This window comes from Diadema antillarum, unplaced genomic scaffold (assembly GCF_040938485.1).
Source record: "Diadema antillarum isolate AM-2024a unplaced genomic scaffold, OU_Dant_1.0 seq00001642_RagTag, whole genome shotgun sequence".
NCBI classification, from domain to species: domain Eukaryota; kingdom Metazoa; phylum Echinodermata; class Echinoidea; order Diadematoida; family Diadematidae; genus Diadema; species Diadema antillarum.
Genome location: NW_027272346.1, coordinates 108,904 through 132,476, shown reverse-complemented (window position 1 = coordinate 132,476; position 23,573 = coordinate 108,904). Strand labels below are relative to the sequence as shown.

At 38.8% G+C, this 23,573-nt stretch overlaps 1 protein-coding gene across 1 annotated transcript in view; it reads left to right on the top strand.

Annotated features, from left to right (window-relative positions):
• Positions 1-611: 611 nt before the first annotated feature.
• The window catches only part of LOC139711319 (serine/threonine-protein kinase Nek10-like), a 30,816-nt gene continuing 7,854 nt past the window's right edge, over positions 612-23,573 (top strand). Inside the window, exons 1-23 of the mRNA XM_071623219.1 lie at positions 612-678; positions 3,622-3,679; positions 4,231-4,446; positions 4,990-5,027; positions 5,906-6,032; positions 7,156-7,240; positions 7,645-7,712; positions 8,217-8,296; positions 8,511-8,597; positions 9,039-9,168; positions 10,254-10,345; positions 10,816-10,915; positions 11,652-11,691; positions 13,628-13,689; positions 14,998-15,084; positions 16,388-16,555; positions 17,304-17,432; positions 17,818-18,001; positions 18,630-18,757; positions 19,220-19,322; positions 21,312-21,390; positions 22,094-22,223; positions 22,995-23,065. Coding sequence (XP_071479320.1) covers positions 632-678; positions 3,622-3,679; positions 4,231-4,446; positions 4,990-5,027; positions 5,906-6,032; positions 7,156-7,240; positions 7,645-7,712; positions 8,217-8,296; positions 8,511-8,597; positions 9,039-9,168; positions 10,254-10,345; positions 10,816-10,915; positions 11,652-11,691; positions 13,628-13,689; positions 14,998-15,084; positions 16,388-16,555; positions 17,304-17,432; positions 17,818-18,001; positions 18,630-18,757; positions 19,220-19,322; positions 21,312-21,390; positions 22,094-22,223; positions 22,995-23,065 — 2,309 coding nt within the window. The 5' untranslated portion in view covers positions 612-631. The remainder of the gene's footprint in view (positions 679-3,621; positions 3,680-4,230; positions 4,447-4,989; positions 5,028-5,905; positions 6,033-7,155; positions 7,241-7,644; positions 7,713-8,216; positions 8,297-8,510; positions 8,598-9,038; positions 9,169-10,253; positions 10,346-10,815; positions 10,916-11,651; positions 11,692-13,627; positions 13,690-14,997; positions 15,085-16,387; positions 16,556-17,303; positions 17,433-17,817; positions 18,002-18,629; positions 18,758-19,219; positions 19,323-21,311; positions 21,391-22,093; positions 22,224-22,994; positions 23,066-23,573) is intronic.

Genomic DNA, 23,573 nt, shown 5'->3' with positions numbered 1-23,573 from the left:
CACTGGTAAGTTTAATTTTATGAGTTAAATGGCAAGAGCGTTGAGAAACAAATTACTTTTGCCAGTGGATGTAGATCAGCTGGCAGACTCCCTGATTCTACAGTAAGCATTCCTGAAAATTCTGCCCTGTGATCTCATCATTTTCTGACAAAAGAATGTGGAACTGCTCATTCTATAAACCAACAGTAGATGAATTTGACCTACTAAAATTTTACTGATATCTCTGTGTTTATAACCTCATTGAATTGTATGTGAATGTTGGCATCCCTTTAGATGATTTAAGTCTTCAATAACATTAACGATGTTCATTGACTGTTGTCTCCCTTTCGTTCCAGATGATGTCACTTCAGCAGCCTTCCTCATCTGCTTTGCTTGTGTGGATGGTCTGAGAAGACGGGAGTAAGTGTGTAAGCTTGCAGTCCCGTAGCAAGCAGCTTGGGGGTATTTAACAGAGTGGAATACAAGGAGAGAGAGACTGGTAGCTGACAGCTGACTGTGATGTAAGGATACTGGCCTACCTCTCCTCACTTCTGACTGTGATGTAAAGATACTGCCTACCTCCCCACACTTCTGACTGTGATGTAAAGATACTCCCTACCTCCCCACACTTCTGACATGTCATTTGGTCACCATGCCATGTGGAGAAAAGAAGCAGAGCAGACTGGCCGAGGTCAAGAGGTAATACCACTCTAGAGGCTAAATTGTATGTCAATGGCATACCTCATCATTATGATTCAAGATGTAGTACAGGCTTTCTTTGACCACCTTCTAATTAATAACTGGAAGGTGTTCAAAGTTTTCTCTGTACAGACTACATGTATATCACATCAACATAACGAGGTAATATCTGTCTTTTGATACATGCTATGTTTTATCACCTTAACACCAAGAAAGGGTGTCTTCATCAGACTGAAGTTTGAACTAGTGGACTATATTACAGTTTGGGGAAATAGCCCAAAAGAGAATGTGCATCTTCATTAACTTGAAAACAGCCCCTTTGGGAAATCTGCCTGAAATTGATGGATGGTCACTTTGCATCATTCCTGGGCTCAGAGTGCCGTTGGTTTGATAAGATCAAGAAAATCTCAGGCTGATGGTGACGCGACCCAGATAATGTGCTAATTCACAAATTAAACCAAGATTTTGGGAGAAATTTTCCCTATCAAAAATTGTGCTATTCATATCTTCTTTCCACAAATATTGGGTTAATTTGATATTGGGCTAATATCATAACCACAAAATAGTGTGCTATTTTGAAGCTTCAGTCTGTGAAGAGAGGCTTAAAAGGTAGTACAGTATGTCCCAAAAAAAAATTACAACGGGGCCCTCCGCAATGATATCTTTAAAAATAGTGAATCAATCTAAATACAAATTCAGAGTATGAAACTATAACTCATTGCCCACATCTTACAGAAAACCCCATTCGATTTGCTTCAGTGGTCAAAGAGAAATGCGGAATTTTGTAGAGGATGTTGGGAATCTCTTCTGTCCAAATTCTGTCTATTATTCACACACAAGAGCATTGAATTGCTAAAATTGGAAGAATCAGACTCATGACATGCTTTACAACAATCCACATTTCTCTGTGACCGCTTAACCAAATTGAATGGGGTTTTCTGCAAAATAGAGCTAAGATGTTATATTTTAAGACCCTGAAGTAGCACTTAGACAGGTTGATCATATTAGGTGTTATCAATTCGAAAATCCGGTTGTAATTTTTTGGGCGACTTACTGCAGTATGTCCCCCAAAAAATTACAATCAGATTTTCGCATTGATAATGCCCAATATGATTAAATTTTTTAATGCTACTTCAGGGTCTTAAAATATAACATTTTAGCTCTATTTTGCAGAAATCCCCATTCGATTTGGTTAAGCGGTCACAGAGAAATGTGGATTGTTGTAAAGCATGTCAAGAATCGGATTCTTTCGAGTTTAGCATTTCGATGATCTTGTGTGTGAATAATAGACAGAACTTGGACAGAAGAGATTCCCGACATCCTCTACAAAATTCTGTATTTCTCTTTGACCACTGAAGCAAATCAAGTGGGGTTTTCTGTAAGATGTGGGCAATGAGTTATAGTTTCATACCCTGAATTTGTATTTAGATTGATTCACTATTTTTAAAGATATCATTGCGGAGGGCCCCGTTGTAATTTTTTTTTGGACATACTGTACATCTCTGTACAGGCTAAATGTTTATGACCTCATCATCCAGAGTTAGTACATCTCTAAGTAAATACAAGCTACATGTTTATCACCTCAATCGAGACTGGACACCTGTCCATGTTTATTACCTCATCCTAATGAATCAAGAAGTACCTCAAGTATGTAGTACCTCTCTATACAGGCTACATTTTCACACTTTCAGCATAGCGTCATGCCAACTCCTTTCACTAGGTTGCTTGATAGACTAATGATCATGCTTTAGATTGATGTACACACAATCAAAGAAGGAAAGACTACAGAACAGCTTCAGAGTTTTGCCTTTATTATGTTCATTAGTTTTTGCTATTATGGAGAACCTGATATAGTGAGCCTGTAGTGATCTTTCCCTTGGATTTTTTTTTTAATGCATGCCAAATTAAGTATGCAGTGAGTCTTAAATGGAATTCTGCTAGCTGTTAGATACTGCTTGCTGTTAAATGCAATTCACACACAGCTGTACACTGAGTCAGAAATCCTCCAGCTATGCCTCTCTCTCATCACTCCTTGCAAATTGATACATGAACAGTGAGGGGCAATAGCAGCTCATAGCTTGCTCCGTGTCACTCCTGTGTATCAAAGGTTTGTGATAACCTGCCCCGCCTGCCAACCACATCACTGAAATTGCTAATCCAATTTATCAATTTGATGAATCCTCCCCTTCAATTTACAGCAGCCAAATGGCAAATGCAGAATGCATCCTGTTGCCATGACAACAGTATCGACTTTATTGTCAAGAGATTTGCAGAATTCTAGACACCCAGCCCTGTTTAGTGATGTGTAATACATGTATATCAGTGGTAATGTATTACTGAGTTCTGAACCTTTTAGACTGATATACTGGGTAGTGTTATGACAAGCAATAAACACAGCTACAGGGGCGGAGCCAAAAATTCAATAAAGAGGGGGCGTCTTTACGAAATTTAACGATCCGCCACTGCAGCTCTAACGATGAACCAGATTTTCTGGACACATTGGAATGAACAGAAAGAAAAATCAAAATGTTTGTCATGCATTGTCTGTTTGGTCATATTTCATCACATTTTTGTATTTTACTATTTTTAGAAGATATCTTGTATGGCTATGATTTAAAAAAAAAAAAACTACTCAGTTTTAAAAATTAAGTTTTTGGAGAGTGATTGTTTCGATATACAAAGTATCTATCAAACCAGCAGTAAATAGTAAACAGCAGGTCAGTGTTCAAAATATTGCATTAAAAAATATAAAACTACCAAACAAGAAGTAAGTTGTTAAATTGAATTCTCTCTCAGTATATCTATATGGGTGGAGAAGTAATGACATTATTTCCTTTTTAAGTATTGTTGTAAAATGTTTTCTTTCATATAATAGAGAGATGACCCAAATGCAACTTGACTGATAAAAGTAAAGTTATTTGCTCTTTCTTTTTCCTTTATCAGGGACAAGGACCTAGACAAGCTTCTGCATCTCCTGAGTACTCCTGCCAATAAACAACAGGTACTGAACTTCTTTTTATAAATTTGTTTTGTTCATGGATCCCAGATGTACTGGTTTGCTTGCTTTTTCTTACAAAAAGGAGAGGGCTTGCATTGATATGCACTGTCTTTTGCTTAATTTCTGTAAAATGCAATAAAGGAAATTACAGCAATGAATGCATTTTGATTATTATCATGTGTTAAGCATATTTGCTAATCATCAAATTTTTACTTATGCATCTTACAACTAATGAGTTGAGCAACAAAATGTTTTGACGTTTTGCTGCTCACAAAACTAGTTGTCCAAAGATCAGTCGGCCTGATGAAGCGTCCCGGAGAGGACGTGAAATGTTGCTACTCCAAATTACAAGTAAGTCTAGTTGACTAGATTTACCAATATAGTTCATGTGATACTTTACCTGGATGACTGAGAACATTCACAGACATATGTTTTCTAAGATTTATTCCTTTTGATTTGCACTGCAGTTAAAGTAGAACAGAAATGTGTACTATGTAACAATGTATGCAATGTGCCGTAATTCCAATTGTTATGTGTATGTTTTCTTCACACAGTTACCACCCATAGATGTAGATGACCCAGGTAACATCAATAACAACAATAACAGCCCATGTGTGAAGTCCATAGGGCAGACCCATGGCCGAGTTTCACCTCCCAATGGTCAGAGCTTTCAGAAGACATCGGAAGCCACTGCACTGGAAAACTTTGGCTCCAAGTACCAGGCTGAGAGACATTTCAGTACACACTCTTTTCACAAACAGTTTGACCAGGTAAGTTCTATACATTATTTCAGGATGGAATATGGGGATGGTTGGTTTGATGATATCAATTTCTACCTATAAAAGTCTTGTATCAGGAGGCGTTGGGTTCAGAGCCCGTAAGACCAAGAAAGAAATGCTATTGTCATAAATAGTGCAATGAAATAATTTGCTGTCCTTTAGTGGGTTATGATTACCTTTATCATCAGCTAGTACATCACTTGCCAGTATATGGCTTCTATCATCTCATAAATCTATGCAGTCAACTAGACAAGACGTGATTGCACACAGTCAAGGCATAATTTTTCCTCAAATTTACCAGCATCAAGCTGTCACATGAACTTAAAGATTCACATTTTGACCATCTGAACACACAGCAGGGTTTGATACTGATAACAATTTCTTTTTTATTATTATTTCTGTGCACTGTATGTATCTTTTTAAAAGTGCAATTTTTAGCTGGGCATGTAAGTTTTCTTTTGGACACTGCTCTAATTTTGTGCATGTCATGACACTTATATACATCTTTCAAATGGTTTGTCATTTCCTATACAGATCTTTGCAGCCATTGTGAAAAACAGATTATGTTCATTGTAAGTATGCCAAAGATGGTAAGAAAGAGAAAAATAGAATGTCTGTCAATGTTTTGTTTTAGTTCATTTGTTTCAGGCTTGTCTTTGATTATGTGTTGTTTCTGTGTCTGGGCTATTACTATATTAGACTGTTATTATCTCAAATTTTGCGAATCACTGTTGGACTGTGAATTTAACAACACACAAAAAAATGTCGCTTTACACTAGGATAATAATGCACTTACATGTTGTATGATGGCCACCCCTGTCAAATGGTGAAAACAGCATCTCGCGAAAATGTCCATGACCTCCTAATTTGCGAAAATATTCGTATTGCGAAAATATTCGTATTGCAAAAATAACAGCTAATACAGTATATGTGGAATTTTTTAAATGTACATGTATTTTGTGGTCTGTTTATGTGTGTTTTGGTTTGTTTGTTTTAATATTTGTTTGCATTTTGGGGGGTAGGGGTAGGGAGTCTGGCAGTACCACCTAATTGCAGGAAAGAGATACAAACAATTTGGCTCATACACGTACATTCTGTTTCAGCTGTTTTGTAAAGAATCCAAACACTAATTGGGTGCAATGCATGTATTCAAGTGTGTAATTTATGTTAGATTTAAAAACAAAACAAAAACAAAAACGTGTTATCTCAAGCACAAAGGCTCGAAGCTTCATGAAGTAGTATAGGAGAATGGCATTTTTGTGTGACGTGCTTATGTTCACGGGAGCTATTTCCATTTTCTTTTTTTCTGTTTTTTAAAACTCAGATTGTCATAAAAGCATCAGGTTAGACTCTGTGCCAGTGTTTGATACGATGAACAAGTAAAATTGTATTCCAAGATTTGCTGGTGTGATATGAACTAAATCTGTGTTCTGACACACTCTTTCTTCAGAGACTGGGTGGAGAGAGTTCCCACTGAAAATATCCTACGAGTCTTGATATGTCTGCGATTGTTTCTGAGGGACCCTGTCTACCAGAAGATGCTGTTTGACCTCGGAGGGGTGAAGATTCTCTCTCAGGTAAAAGGATTTGCAAAACTAAAATGGAAAATTGTGAAACAATAGTTGGCAAATATTGATGGGGCTGTTGTGTTGCTCTTGGAAAATTTTAATGTTGATATTTCACTTGTAGTTAACAATTTGTTTATCAATGTATCTTTTACTGCTCTGTGAAATTTTATGAATAATTTATATATATATTTTTTTCTTTTTGGTAATTGATAATGTAGTCTAATTAAAAGTTATATAAAAATAACTTTTGGACAAAGCTAAAGGAACCTGTTGATGGAATATACTTCATTTCCTTGATAAGGCAATTTTATATTTCATTTTCACAGTGAAAGGCTGTTGTTTATAAAATGTTTTATTTGCCACGGTATATTTTATTTGTATTCATTGTCATCTCAAAATTTAATTACAAAGAAGATTGAAAGTGCATTTCTATTATATATTCCATTGAAAAAACAATGGGTAGAGGGGAATTTCCACACTTTTCTGAAAATTAAAGTATTTTAGTCATATTTGTGAATCATGGACAATTTTATTGGAATGAAATGAAGACAGTTGTCTTCAGACTTGCTAGCTGCATTGATAGCCATTGTAGCTCTGTGGATGATACCACTGATTCTCAGTAGTGAGGTCCCAGAGTCAAGTCCCCTGGCAGCGTCAGGTTTGCCCTTCAGTAGTCAACACTGCTACCCATTGTCTATTCCTTCACAAGGGATATGAAGCTGCTTGTCTAATGGTATCTTTCTAATAGGGCTCATTTATTATGGCCACTTAGAATATCCACAGAATATGGGTTTATGATAAATCCTATGTGTTGGTCAAAAAAAGTTCATGTGCCTGTAAGTGTACAATTTTAGGCAGACATGTATAAAGTCATAAGTAGCCACCTTCAAAATATCACCTACGAAAGACTAGTGTATCGGTATGGTGGTATATTATGTGTCTTATGTGTAGATGTACACTAGTAATCCGTTTCTCAAAATGTTACAGGCATGAGCTGCCAACATACAATCATGGGTGTAGAATATTAACTTTTGTGTACATGATATGGACTCAATAAAGTTACATTTTAGAATTAGTTTTTACTTGAAATAAAACTAAAAAAAATATTCTTTTCTTCCTCAATGTCTCTTAGAAATTACAAACAGCCACAGAGAGCTATGTGCAAAGCCGAACTGATGAAGAACCATTCATCGTTGACATTCTGAAGGAAATGTCAAGTGAGTGATAAGTTGTATTTTATACAATCAGGTTCTGGGTGCCTACATGTATGTGATTGGTTGAAGTCATACAAATTAGGTGACAGTACTGGTAGTCTGGTCGCGGTGTGTCTGTTATCTCTCTTGAAACAACTTACTACAGCTGTACAGTCAATTTTTTTTTTTTTTTTTTTTTTCAGAGGATGTCATCAAACCACTGCCAAAAAAAGTGCAGCAGACCATGGATATTAGTACTGTCATGGACATGAACGTACTGCAAAATATCCTTACCAGATTTGGCTAATATTGATGTTTTAAGTACATTTTCTTTTGTTTGTATATGTTTACTGATATTGTTTATTGCCCTGAATATTAATGTCTTTGATGCTGTTCATTATCTTCTGTATTATTCATTGAATGACCAGATATCTTCCAGAAGCTGGCAGGAGATGTCAAACAGCGAGATTGGTTAATAGCCTGTGGAGCACACAAGGTTAGCAGGCTATAGCTTTCCTTTCCACTCAGATCTCTTTGATAGTGAAAAGCTCAAACTCCTACAATGACTTCTTTTTATGCCAGTCTGTGTAGCAAGGGTACTAGAGCTAGTATTTTGTTCATGTCTCTCCATGTATAAAGCACTATTGTTTGTGCTTAAGCAGCAATGATGATGAACATTGGTGTTAGTCTGAGTTGTGAATATGATAAAGCATTTCACTCAACTGAACAACTGTACATGTAATATTTCTGCTTTTTTTATAAACTAAAAAAAAATCCCACAAAATTAACATCTTGATTAATCAAATTAGATTAGCTTGTCAGCCATTTCTGTAAAGTTGCAATTCAGTGACAGTGTTACTTTTCAACAGAACACTGCTGTAGAAGATCAGAAGATTTTCTCACTTTAATCACAAACACCATGGTAGTATGGGCAATCCTCAAAGCGTGAAAATGAAGTAATGGTACATGGTTACATTGCTGTCTTGTCTGTTGATTGCAGCCCCTTGTCATGCTCCTATCGGCTTCAGATGTCATGGTACTACACTGCTCCCTCTATGCACTCATTGGCCTAGCTCAAAGGTACGTTAGTCTCCCAGTCCTCAAAGTGAACTACACCTGAGCCATGTCTTTAAATCTTTAATGCCATAAATATGTAGGATGTCCCAATGGTATCTTTGTTTTCTTGAGGAGATCAACATCACTTTAAGCGTTTGATCACAATATCACTACCTTTATGTAATATTGTTTGTTAATCACATTCTGTTTGCCTGCATGTCTTTCTCCCCCCTTTCAGTGCACAGCCAAGAGCAGTGATAGGAGAGCTATACTGTGTTGAGGTCCTACTCAGAATTCTTCAAGACTATGATGTAGAGTCAAAAAAGTAAGTGTTGTTTTAAGGTTATTGCATCATATAAAAATTTGATATGTTTTCCTATGTGGCTTGTTATCATGTCATAAAGGATGATGAGAAGTTAAACATTGTGTTAAGATCAAAGAGGGACTTGTGATTAAGCATTGTGTTGATCAAAGGGGGACTTGGAATAAACCCTTTTCTTGTCTGATTTGGAGTATGGTGTGAAGTCACACTCTTTGCAGATGAACAGTTAATGCTTATTATGTTTCGTACATGTGATGAAACATTGTGAAGATCAAAAGGGGACTTGGAATAAACCCTTTCCTTTTTTGCTTTTCTCATTTTGAATGTGATGTGGAATCGCACTCTTTGCAGATGAACAGTTCATACTGATTTATGTTTCATACTCTCTTTTAGACATTCATCAATCGAAAGATTTATTTTCATGTGACTCCCATCTTATGCTAGACTTGCTGCTAGTCTCATGAAGGTGTTATGTCAGGAGGAGCAAGTTAGAGAACAAGTGAAAATCTTTGATGGAATGCCCATCCTCCTCAGCCTGCTACACTCAGACAACATCAACCTCCTATGGAATGTGGTTAGTATTTATCCTCTATAGGGGGAAACCCCCTTCACCAAAGGGGGAAGTCCTTATCTGTGCCTCCTGATTAGACAGATTAGCAAATCTCTTTCTTATCTGTATCCTGTTGTTTTAAGATAGTGTCAGGCAATCATCTGTAACATGAAATCACCCTTCAAGGATGTGCGGTTTAGAAAATCCTGTTCTATATCTACTCACTTGTATGATCAAAGTTTGTTTCTGCTCCTGATTGATTGGTATTATCTGTATCGCTTATTTGGTTATGTTCTGTTATACACAGTATGCTGATTTATTCAGATTAAATATGAGGAAGTTGTCTTTAACTTGTAACAATGGAAGAATGGTTCCACTGGGAATGTGCATATAAAACCTCAAATTATAGATGTGATATGAATCAGAGTAAATGAGTGCACGCTCCTGCACTTTGTATGTCTCACTGCTGAAGACACATCATGGAGGTCTTGACACTTAATGCTATGAGACATGAATTAGCAAGGAGGTTAGGGTTAGGGTTAGCACTTTGTATGTCTCAGTGCTGAAGACACATCATGGAGGTCTTGACATTTAATGCTATGAGACATGAATGAGCAAGAAGGTTAGGGTTAGGGTTAGGGTTAGGATCTTTATGACAAGAATTTACAATTATCAGGCACAGTTCAAGTCTTGCGACATACTATGACAAATATATATGTTTCAAACTGTTCTTGAAAATACAGTGGGAGGTGACACTAGAACTTAGGGAAAATTTGAGTTTATTTGTATTTTCTTTTTATTGATAATTTGAAAGGAACTTTGATCGGATTTCCTTCAGTGATGGTAGTATTATAGGGTGCACCGTATTGATGATGTGTTTACATTGCACCTTGTGTAAATTAGGAAATGATAGGTGTACATGTAAGTGGTATAAATGTCCTAATAGTACTCATTAGAAGTAATTGAAAGTGTTTGTCCATGGTGCATAATTGAAAGAGTTGTGATTAGTCTCAGATTTCAATCATGTGAACAGACACACTCTTTTATTGAGACTGCATACCACAGTCCAAAGCTCCCACACCCTTTGCTACTGTATGGTTGTCTTGTAGGTGTGGTGCATAGTACAGCTTTCCCAAGACCTGGATGCCAGTAATGATGTCAGAATGATGGGGGGAATTCCCCCTCTACTAGCTCTCCTTCAGTAAGTCTTCTTATCAGACTCTTTCACATTGTCATTTTTGGTGTCATTGAGTGTAGTTGATCTTATCATTTGGCACACAGTAAGAATTAAAAGAATTCATGCTTTCAGATAGGGGACAAGATACGGAATTAGTCATTGAACCTGTTCATCTTATTCACTTAGTCTGTTCAACAAGTTGTATTGTAGTCACGTACATCAGGAGTTAATGTGATTCTGTAAAAGAGTGTTATTCGGTTAACAGTCCATGCTTTCGTAATATAAAAAAAAAAGAGATAAAGACTTTTTACACAATGAGAATTGTATCTTATTTTTTTTTAACAGTGTGAATATGTATTCGATATTCACAAGATTGTTGCATTTTCGTTAGAAATACTGACATGTATACTTTATTTTACTGCTCCTAGAGGCAGCTAGTACTACCAAGTGTGCATCTGTATCATTTACCATTCTCTTCCTATTATGACTTGCAGTGACCGTGAGTTAAGTGCAGATCAAGGTTCATCCCAGGCTTTGGCCAGTGCAGGGTCATCTGGACGTCATCATTCCCTGTCCCTTCCAGTCCAAGACAGTGTGAGTTTATCTCATTGAGTGTATTGTGGGTTTGTGCTTTTTATCCAGTGCTGTATGTAGTAATCTGTCATGTAGGTATACAGTGAACTCCTGTTAAAACGAACATGGTTATAACAAAATTCCGCTTACAACAAAGTAAAAATTTAGGCTGCAACGTTATTCACTCTGTGCTTTTCTATTGTTAATTTGTTGGGTTATAACAAATTTCAATGTAACGAAAGAAAACTGCCGGTAACGGATGTCCACTTTATTTTTTCATTTCTTTATTAGATTTGGGTATTAGTATGGGCAGATATCATATCTTTTACGCCTGAATTTACAGAGGTCTGTGCTGTCTGAATGCTTTTCTAGTTTACAGCTGTTATCTATAGACTAGTGTTAACCTGTTGAGGACAAGTCCGGAGTATACTTGGACAGGTGTCTATGGGAAATGCATGTTGTAGCAAAATCAGTCTATCCTCAACAGGTTTAAGTTGTTGTTTGTCCATGAATTGTTGGTCGTCGATCACAGACATGTATCTTAGCATGGTGCTCCCATTGTCTCTGTGCTCTCTGACTGAAATGGATGTTAATATTTGATGCTAATTGACCTGACATCTTGATCAGTCTTAGCAAATATATGTACGTATGTTGTATATTAGTTGGAGTGTTTTGGTCAATTGTACAACTCAATGGGGAAACTTATTTCATATGCAGAGATACTGGTACTGTGACTTTTCTTTGTTTATTCTTGCAGAGTGATGTGCAGTTAGAACATGTCCTCTCTCTGAAGTCAGGTGAGTTTAACGATTTGAACGTCCCACTGCACAGTGGGCACTGGTCAGGGTCCTGCTGCACAGTGGGCACTGGTCAGGGTCCCGCTGCACAGTGGGCACTGGTCAGGGTCCTGCTGCACAGTGGGCACTGGTCAGGGTCCCGCTGCACAGTGGGCACTGGTCAGGGTCCTGCTGCACAGTGGGCACTGGTCAGGGTCTTGCTGCACAGTGGGCACTGGTCAGGGTCCCGCTGCACAGTGGGCACTGGTCAGGGTCCTGCTGCACAGTGGGCACTGGTCAGGGTCCTGCTGCACAGTGGGCACTGGTCAGGGTCCTGCTGCACAGTGGGCACTGGTCAGGGTCCCGCTGCACAGTGGGCACTGGTCAGGGTCCTGCTTCACAGTGGGCACTGGTCAGGGTCCTGCTGCACAGTGGGCACTGGTCAGGGTCCTGCTGCACAGTGGGCACTGGTCAGGGTCCTGCTGCACAGTGGGCACTGGTCAGGGTCCCGCTGCACAGTGGGCACTGGTCAGGGTCCTGCTTCACAGTGGGCACTGGTCAGGGTCCTGCTGCACAGTGGGCACTGGTCAGGGTCCTGCTGCACAGTGGGCACTGGTCAGGGTCCTGCTGCACAGTGGGCACTGGTCAGGGTCTTGCTGCACAGTGGGCACTGGTCAGGGTCCCGCTGCACAGTGGGCACTGGTCAGGGTCCTGCTGCACAGTGGGCACTGGTCAGGGTCCTGCTGCACAGTGGGCACTGGTCAGGGTCCTGCTGCACAGTGGGCACTGGTCAGGGTCCCGCTGCACAGTGGGCACTGGTCAGGGTCCTGCTTCACAGTGGGCACTGGTCAGGGTCCTGCTGCACAGTGGGCACTGGTCAGGGTCCTGCTGCACAGTGGGCACTGGTCAGGGTCCTGCTGCACAGTGGGCACTGGTCAGGGTCCCGCTGCACAGTGGGCACTGGTCAGGGTCCTGCTTCACAGTGGGCACTGGTCAGGGTCCTGCTGCACAGTGGGCACTGGTCAGGGTCCTGCTGCACAGTGGGCACTGGTCAGGGTCCTGCTGCACAGTGGGCACTGGTCAGGGTCCCGCTGCACAGTGGGCACTGGTCAGGGTCCTGCTGCACAGTGGGCACTGGTCAGGGTCCTGCTTCACAGTGGGCACTGGTCAGGGTCCTGCTGCACAGTGGGCACTGGTCAGGGTCCTGCTGCACAGTGGGCACTGGTCAGGGTCCTGCTGCACAGTGGGCACTGGTCAGGGTCCTGCTGCACAGTGGGCACTGGTCAGGGTCCCGCTGCACAGTGGGCACTGGTCAGGGTCCTGCTTCACAGTGGGCACTGGTCAGGGTCCTGCTGCACAGTGGGCACTGGTCAGGGTCCTGCTGCACAGTGGGCACTGGTCAGGGTCCTGCTGCACAGTGGGCACTGGTCAGGGTCCCGCTGCACAGTGGGCACTGGTCAGGGTCCTGCTGCACAGTGGGCACTGGTCAGGGTCCTGCTGCACAGTGGGCACTGGTCAGGGTCCCGCTGCACAGTGGGCACTGGTCAGGGTCCCGCTGCACAGTGGGCACTGGTCAGGGTCCCGCTGCACAGTGGGCACTGGGTGCACAACTGATCCGGTTCATTCTGCCACAGAAAAGCAAATGTCTAAGCAAAGAGATGCCGATAAGTTGAGGTGTGGAAGGCAAGATGGTGCTTCTGTATATCAGAAAAAAAAAAGTTGAAATATTTTTGGTTTCCTCATATTGTGACTCAGAGTGTTACCTCATGATACACATGCTAATTTTCTCTTTGACCAGTGACGTAATACGACATGACAAAATTAAACACTCCCCAGTTATCTGCAAGCTATTGAGGAATCACCATTCTGGGAGAAATTAATGTTGTATTGTCATGTGATATAGGCATGTCTCATGTCTTTAAGCATAACTGTCATTGTTGTTTATTCTGTCTGACAGCTTGTTGTGCAGCCTTGACTGAACTGGTTCACAATGACACCAATGCTCAGCAGATTGTGCAGGTAAGTTGCCCGCCCTGTGTACCACCCCCCTACTACCTTTTCACCCAGTATTTTACATTGCAGGCATGGTCCTCCAGAGGACTGTACATCATGAAATGATGGATGAAGTCTATGATAGAGACAAGGAGATAGTGATATTCAGTCATCCTCATCATAGTTAAATCCAAAGGGATGAGAGAAAATCCTTCAATTTACATGAATTTCGACCTTAAATATATTTTAGACATAGCACCTGCTTATATCCATGCAGGGTATTTAAACAGTGTAGAATTTATCCTTGACTTAGCCGGGTTTACAACTTGTGCGAGATCGACTTAAGCGAGTTTGACTGTATTTTCATGTCACTATGATGTAATATCTTTCTTCAATATAAAAATCAGTATGACTAGAGTAATCCCAGTTTGCGACAGGGTGCTTATTTGCAGCAAGGGCAGATTCATTCGCCAACAAAACAGTTAACTCTTTATGTGCCATGGTGGAAACCCCCTGTGTGCCACGTTATTCTGAGACAGGAATGTAGTCATGCTTTGAGAAAGAATTCTGTTTTTCCAATTTGTATAACTTCTACAAATTTCTGTTAAGATGAGCATAATAGTAGTCAAAGTTAAAGAGGAATGCCAAGCTTTGTTTCGATATAAATTGTATGACGAATCTATTTTCAATTTTTCTTTTGAATGATCAGTTGCTACATTACTGTAAAGACATGACTTTTGCACATAAAACAGTGACAGAAACTTAGAATGTTTGAGCAAATCTAGTTGGGAACACCGCTTGATAGTCAATCACCACATAGAATGCAAGCCGTATATGAGAGGAACAAAAGCACGAGAAACGCTTTCATTGTGCCGCGGGATTAGCAGTGATTAGCGATTTATCGATCGGTTTTGGCGGCTTTGTTTGTTGAGCAGAATATGCGAAGTTGGCACGCCGTTGACTGAGTGGGACGTGCGAACGTGGCGCATTAAGATTTAAAGAGTGTGAAGTGTGCTTAGTCCCATTGCAGCTGAAACAAAAGTGGGAGTTACTTGCAAGTGTTTTGGGAAGTTAGAATACTCTCGCATCCGGTTGCACGTTTTTATCAACAAATGAAATGCCCCTGATGGCCCGCAAATGCGCACCCTGTCACCAACAGGGATGATTACTCTATGAGTGTGGCAAGGGTTTGACTTGACAGCCTTGTTTCAAGGCAGACACACCCTGATAGAAAGTCAAAACTTGATGTCGTGTATTCAGAGTAGAGAAATTAGATTGAAGACAAACAATCACAAGGGGAAGATATTATAAAACCAATTTTGTGTTTTCATGCAGGACAATGGGACATACATCGTTGGTATGCTGATCTTCCCTCATAAGGCTTCAACTAAGGCAGAGAAAGAAGCAGCACAAACACTTCAGGTGAGACAATCTGACTCTCTCCCCTCTCCACCACTTGTCTCCATGTCCTCTCTGGAGAGATATTCTGTCTTTGCATCATTACTGCCCAACAAAGGTCTGCTGTAAAAGTGGGATAATCTGCAGTGTGGAAACTATTGTACATTTCTCGCAATGTCAAACTAGTGCGACAATAAGAGCATGCAAAGTTTTTTTGCTTGCTATTATGTAATACTACATATTTTGATTCTGTGGAATTAAAACATGCATACTCCATCTTACAAGATCACTGAATAAAAAAAAATAATAGATAAAAATCATTTGTGTAAAATTCTCACTGTTACAGTATGTGGAAATTTGTAACAGCTTGCTGTAATAATTATACCCCCGCCAAACGAAGTTTGAAGGGGGCATATAGGAATCAGCGGACGGTCGGTCGATCGGGCGGTCGGGCGGTCGGTCCGTTGCAAATCTTGCGTCGCGAACTACTTCCTCAGTTTTCAACCGATTCCCATAAAACTTGGCACAGATGTGTGCCATGGGTTGTAGATGTGCAAGACATATTTTTTGACAGTACCCAAAAGTACGTTGCCATGGTAACGGCATATTATGGGCAAAAATGGGTACAAATCTTGCGTCGCGAACTCCTCCCACAGTTTTTGATTAATTTTTATGAAATTAGGTACAGATGTTCATCTGAATATGTTAATGTACAAGACACATATTTCCGCAGTGGCAAAAAGTGCGTTGCCATGGTAATGGCATGTTATTGGTAAAATATAGGGCAAAATGCTTCATGGCAAAACTGCTTCATCAGTGTTCTTCCAGTTCTCATGGAATTCATATTGAATGTTTGTCTTAGGATATAGGTCAGCATGACACATTTCTTGACAGTGACAAAATGTATGTTGCCATGGTAACAGCTCACATATTATGAGCCAAAATGATGGAAAATTTTGTGTTGCAAACTACTTCCTCAGTTTTTGCCCAATTTCCATGAAACTTGGTACAGATGTGTGCCTTTGGTTGTAGATGTGCAAGACGCATTTTTCGACAGTACCCGAAAGTACATTGCCATGGTAACGGCATATTAATGGCAGAAGATCAAGGAAAGATCTTGCGGATTTAACTACTTCCTCAGTTTTTTGACCAAAGCTTATGAAATGTTGTTTTGACCAAAGCTTATGAAATGTTGTTTGGCGGGGGTATAACCAGTCGCTGTAGCGACATTTCTAGTTTATTATTGTCAAAATCTGACCCTCTTTAGATTGCTATTGTAGTTGGTTTAAGAATGTCCATTTTGCTGCCAATGTTCGTATTTGTGCAGAAAAACTCCTTCCGGACCCTGAGGTTCCTGTTCAGTATGGAGCGAAATCGACGACTCTTTAAGCGTCTCTTTCCTCCTGATCTCTTTGAGTGCTTCATTGATGTTGGCCATTATCAGAGGGATATCAATGCATACAAGCCTCTTGTGGAAAAACTCTCTGGCTTGCCTGTAAGTATTTGTGTTCTGCCTTCCTAGTCCTTCCTTTGGATGATCATCTTTGGCATATAGAGTATAGAAATGATTTAAATCCACAGTTAACCATTGGGAGTAATGATTAAAAAAAAATGTTTGAGTTATCACATTAGGTACATATGTGCATTTTAATTTCGCGAGAGCTAAGATTCGCGAAATGAAAATGCATACAGTGAAAGTTCTTGCCTACACCATATGAATTGAATGCCAGCAGCAATTTGCGAAAAATTTCATGCTGCGGAAAAGGCCGTAGGCTCCGATTCACGAAAATTTCTTGCCGCGAATATACCCTATTTTACAGTAGTTCAACTGTATCACAAAACATATTACCATATTAAAATTTTGCACTGAAGCCATACATGTTAGGTTTCTCAATAAACCATGAGATATTGTATTTTAGAATGAGTTTAATAAAACTATTGTTCACATTATATGTGTGTACGTATCATTGCTTAGTTGAATAATTCAACTCAGTAGAATGGCATATGACGATATATCCTAAAAAGTAATATCTTCAATTTGTGCAGGAATCTCTCCATATCAGAACAATCTACTTCCATGCCCCTCATACATAGTACTCTACTATGATCAGACTTAACAATGTGAAAAAAAAAAAGAATGTCACTGCTGAGTTTCTATTTGTAATAATGATAGTGATACTATTAATATGGTTACAATTTAGGTGAATTGTAACATGCAAATGAATACTTGTTGCTCATTTCAGTCAGAACAGCTGGATGCTATCAAGGTGAATTTCCAGGAGACAAATCAGAACAAAGAACCAAGTCAGTCTATCTCAGGCTATCTGGTGTATGAACATCTTGGCACAGGAGCCTTTGGCAGTGTCTACAAGGTAAGGTTGAAGGACTTAGAGCAGTGTATTATTTTTTGGTGACTATAGGTCAACCTGGGTGGAGTATGGTGATAAACAAAATAATTCATTGTTGTCGCAGACCTTTATGCCACACATTTAATTTTAGGGAGCTCGTTGTATTTGCTGCATATCATAGATTCATGTTTGCTCAGGCATGTTGTCAGAATTATTCTTGCCAAAAATGTTATCAACTCTAAATGATAAGCATTTAAGATGCTTTACTGTTGTAGTTTTTCAGCTCTCACTAGTTTTTCATAAGACAACAAAGTCAAAATGATTTGAAATGATATAACATCAAAACATAGATCTTAGTAATATTTGTGTTACCTAAACTCTGTATTATCTCACTACTTCATGTTTTCAGGTGAAGAAGAATGCTGGTGGTAACTTCCTAGCTCTGAAGGAGATTTCTTACAACAACCCAGCTGTGGGTAAGACTGCCAAGGAGAAAGAGAAGAGTATAGAAAGTATCATCAGTGAACTAACCATCGTCAAGGAGCACCTTAGACATCCTAATGTTGTCCGCTACTACCGCACCTTCACAGAACGTGAGTCATCTTTGCTATTTCCATTTTATTCTGGTTTGGTCTGGGTCAAAATGTCTGTACTTAAGTATAGAATTATTGTTTAACCTTGATTGTCATTGGATCAGCATATGCCATTTGGTAGTATTTTCTTGTGCAGTCGTTAAACAAACTCCCAAAATAACTTATGTGACAGATATTCAATTTGCCCTTTTCTTTTCTTTTCTTTTTTCAACATATTGGTTACATTGAGGTGTGAATTTTCTTCACTCCTCTGCTTAATATTCTCTTGATTTCATATTGAGTACATTGCAGACATGTATGAACTGCTCTATAGCCAAAGACTATGTATTTAGATTGTAGGTATGAGTGACAAAGATGTTCAAAGCAGTATACTGACTAGGTAAGCATATGATGGAAAAAATAATTTATAATAACAATAACTAGCTGTATCTCACATGTAGGATACTTGTGTACATATTCGTGTAGGCCTAATTCTTCAACACCCTTCTGTGTGACACAGAGTGTGTTGGAATTCGCATGGTTACTTGGTTACATGGTTACATATTTGGTATCACTTCAGATTCATGTGATTTTGTATGAGTGATGTGCTTAACATGCCAAGGTAAATTGGTTTTATCTTCACTTGTAGCACAAGCTGAGAAACTGTATATAGTCATGGAGCTGATAGAGGGCGCCCCACTCTATGAACACTTCAACTCACTGAAAGAGAAGGCAGAGCATTTCTCTGAGGACAGGATATGGCATATATTTGTTCAGGTAATGTTTGCCTATCAATCATCCATTACTATATGGGACTGAGAATGTATTTTCTTTTTATTGTACTCTGTACAAGTTGTGATAAATGGAGAGTAAATATTACTAACTCTGACATTGTTATATCTTCACTCATTGTCTTTTATGCAGTCTGCAGGCTTGAGTTTTTATTGTGATTATCCTGAAATTTGGTGGAGTCGTTATATTCGGAAACTGAAAAATATAGAACTTCAATGTATTGCAAATTTTAGAAAAAAATTTTTTCATACGAAAAAGGAAAGAATAATTTTATAATAGGTATCATTGTGGATTGAAATCTGTCATTTTAGAATCTATCACAGGTGTCTCAAACAAGATAATATCTAGTGACTTCCTTCCAAGAACATCAGCTAAATCCTGCAAATAAACTTGAGAGGCATGTTGAGGAATGTGTCTTATTTCATGAATGCTCTCCCATCTTTCTAGATTGTGTTAGCATTGCGATATCTACACAAGGAGAAGAAAATAGTTCACAGAGATCTGACACCGAATAACATCATGCTTGGAGAGAAGGACAGAGTAACCATCAGTGAGTTTGTTAGTCTGTTTATTGATGTCATCATAGTAACCATCAGTGAGTTTGTTAGTCTGTTTATTGATGTCATCATAGTAACCATCAGTGAGTTTGTTAGTCTGTTTATTGATGTCATCATAGTAACCATCAGTGAGTTTGTTAGTCTGTTTATTGATGTCATCATAGTAACCATCAGTGAGTTTGTTAGTCTGTTTATTGATGTCATCATAGTAACCATCAGTGAGTTTGTTAGTCTGTTTATTGATGTCATCATAGTAACCATCAGTGAGTTTGTTAATCTATTTATTGATGTCATCATAGTAACCATCAGTGAGTTTGTTAGTCTGTTTATTGATGTCATCATAGTAACCATCAGTGAGTTTGTTAGTCTGTTTATTGATGTCATCATAGTAACCATCAGTGAGTTTGTTAGTCTGTTTATTGATGTCATCATAGTAACCATCAGTGAGTTTGTTAGTCCGTTTATTGATGTCATCATAGTAACCATCAGTGAGTTTGTTAGTCCGTTTATTGATGTCATCATAGTAACCATCAGTGAGTTTGTTAGTCTGTTTATTGATGTCATCATAGTAACCATCAGTGAGTTTGTTAGTCTGTTTATTGATGTCATCATAGTAACCATCAGTGAGTTTGTTAGTCTGTTTATTGATGTCATCATAGTAACCATCAGTGAGTTTGTTAGTCCGTTTATTGATGTCATCATAGTAACCATCAGTGAGTTTGTTAGTCCGTTTATTGATGTCATCATAGTAACCATCAGTGAGTTTGTTAGTCCGTTTATTGATGTCATCATAGTAACCATCAGTGAGTTTGTTAATTTATTTATTGATGTCATCATAGTAACCATCAGTGAGTTTGTTAGTCTGTTTATTGATGTCATCATAGTAACCATCAGTGAGTTTGTTAGTCTGTTTATTGATGTCATCATAGTAACCATCAGTGAGTTTGTTAGTCTGTTTATTGATGTCATCATAGTAACCATCAGTGAGTTTGTTAGTCTGTTTATTGATGTCATCATAGTAACCATCAGTGAGTTTGTTAGTCTGTTTATTGATGTCATCATAGTAACCATCAGTGAGTTTGTTAATCTATTTATTGATGTCATCATAGTAACCATCAGTGAGTTTGTTAGTCTGTTTATTGATGTCATCATAGTAACCATCAGTGAGTTTGTTAGTCTGTTTATTGATGTCATCATAGTAACCATCAGTGAGTTTGTTAGTCTGTTTATTGATGTCATCATAGTAACCATCAGTGAGTTTGTTAGTCCGTTTATTGATGTCATCATAGTAACCATCAGTGAGTTTGTTAGTCTGTTTATTGATGTCATCATAGTAACCATCAGTGAGTTTGTTAGTCTGTTTATTGATGTCATCATAGTAACCATCAGTGAGTTTGTTAGTCCGTTTATTGATGTCATCATAGTAACCATCAGTGAGTTTGTTAGTCTGTTTATTGATGTCATCATAGTAACCATCAGTGAGTTTGTTAGTCTGTTAATATTGATGTCATTTCATCACAGTAACCATCAGTGAGTTTGTTAGTCTGTTTATTGATGTCATCATAGTAACCATCAGTGAGTTTGTTAGTCTGTTTATTGATGTCATCATAGTAACCATCAGTGAGTTTGTTAGTCTGTTAATATTGATGTCATTTCATCATTGTAACCATCAGTGAGTTTGTCTGTCTTTTCATTGATGTCATTTCATCATAGCTAACACGTTTATGATACTTCAAACCTCTATGATAGCTGAATTTAATTTTCTTTCCTTCTTTTTTATGCATGTCAAAAATGTGTACCTGAGTCATAAGTATTATGATATTCTGCTGTGAATTGAAAGTGAATTACTGATAATGTTTTATTAAAAGTAAAGTTCTATGTTAGTTTTGTACTAAATCCTGTTAAACAATGTCCTGGTAGTGTACATGAAATAGTTAGTGAGATGTGATGTAAACAGAATGAAATATTTTGATCCCTTTCAGCTGACTTTGGGCTGGCTAGACAGAGGCAGCCTGATGCTAGTAAGATGACATCCGTCGTTGGAACTATCCTCTACAGCTGGTCAGTACTTCTCTAACATGAATCAATACATTTGTTTTTCTAGTTTGGAATTGATGCTCATTAAATAAAGTTTCACCATACACATGATTGGCAGATAGTAGAATAGGCGTCTTGACTGTTTGATTGCATTTGAACATGAGAGTGTTTGAGGGGCCTAACAAGAGGCCCTGTACAGCAAGTACTAAAGCATGGTTATTCGACCACCCATAACATGGCTCTAGTGTTATTGTACCTTCTACATGTACAATGTATGTGTCATTCATCAGTTATGCAATCCATTTATCCACTTGTAATAATATCATTGGAATGGATAGAACTAAAGTTGTGTGAGTTTAAAATGGGCATCAGCTATCAAATGTTGGGAAGGTATGTCAAGTATAGCAAGATACAAGGTTTTCTTGAATGTCTCCTATAATAATGGGTGTCACATTCCCTTCTTACCTCACCCACGGGCTTTATTAGGCACTGCACTTCATTTCTGTAGCTTGAGCAGCTCCTAGGCAACAACCATTCAATTTTTAGCTCCAAAGTTGTTTTCATGGTAAATACAAAGCTACCACCTGTGATTTCAAGGCTCTTCATGTTTAAGGCACAATTTTTACAATTGGGCGATCAGAATGTCACAGACTTTGCCACAGAACTAGTTAAGATGTGTATGCGCCTGTCTTCTTAACTCAGCTGTGTTTGTACTTTATGTCAACAGTCCGGAGATTGTGCAATCATTACCCTACGGGGAGAAGGCTGATGTGTGGGCAGCAGGTTGTATTTTGTACCAGATGTCAACCTTACAGCCCCCATTCTATTCCTCCAACATGCTGGCTTTGGCAAGCAAGGTAGGCAGCTCAACTTTATTGCACCAATATCTTTAATGGATATTAAAGCCTAATATAGGATATTGAGTGAGATAACTTGTATGGTTTGTCTGATGATGTTTTAAAGCAGTTTTCTCACACTTGAATGTTTTTCCCTGTCAACTTCAATGTTTAAAGAAGGTATACATGTTATCAGTGTGATGTAATTGTTGATGAGAATAGAAGCCAATGTCTCATGATTATATTTAAATTAATATATTTTATTTCGGAAGTCTCGAAAGAGACTACGATGCATAAAGAGTAATAATAGGAGAGCCCGCACGCGCATCCAGCAATACGTTCGCGTTCGTTCCAGATGACAGGAGGTTCTCCTGCATAGCTCCGCGGTTTGATTTCTTTCCATAAATTCATCGCCGGAATTTTCCTTCTCGTGAGGAAATTTTGCTTCGCCGGTCATCCGGAACCAACTGAGAAGTGTTTTGACGCATCTTTCGAGCCTAAACTTTACGGTGGTTCAATAAACATGAGCTCAAAAGAGCAGCACGATCCATCCTTCGCTTTACGTGCTACACGTGGACAGGAGGTCTGTGCCACGAAGTCAAGAGTTACCACCACCAGCGCCTCCCTCCGGTGATGCCGGTACGGCGCACGTTCTATATTGTTTGTTTGATATGCATTGTCCTGTATTCGTACTATTTTAATTTTCACTTTTCTTAAGCACTTTAAATACTTTTGTGGGTATAGTGCTGTATGAGTAATCATTATGTTGTATGGTGTTTCCTTCTACCACAGATTGTAGAGGCTGAGTATGCTCCCATACCTGAAGGTCAATATTCTGAGCTGGTGGTCAGCACCATTGACAGGTCAGTCACCGCTGTCTCTCTTCAGCCTCATCAGACAAAATATCAGAAATTTACACTCCATTCTCTTCTTTACTCTTTCTCTACCTTGATGTGCTATATTTTCATTCTGCATCTCAGCCTGACATATTGGACTAGTTTGAACACTTTTTGGTGAGAACTAGATAGGTGCTGTTATATGCAATCTCAGTACACTCCTCATCTTCTACAACACACTGAACATCGTTATGAGTACCAGTGTGTCAAGATTTTATCAGCTATTTCCTTCTGTCATCAGTTGTAATAGAATCCTGACACTGTTAGTTTGATTTGATTTTGATTTGATGTGATTTATTTCAACACTTCAAAAAGATTGTAAAACAGATTAAATTATGATTCAAATGTTTCGAGGTAACTAGATGATTGAATAGCTTAGATGCACCATAATAGAACAGTTAAGACTTTGCCTCAGTTAGCATGCGATCATATATTTATTCTTTTTCAAGATTTCCATAATAAAGCTAAACATAAA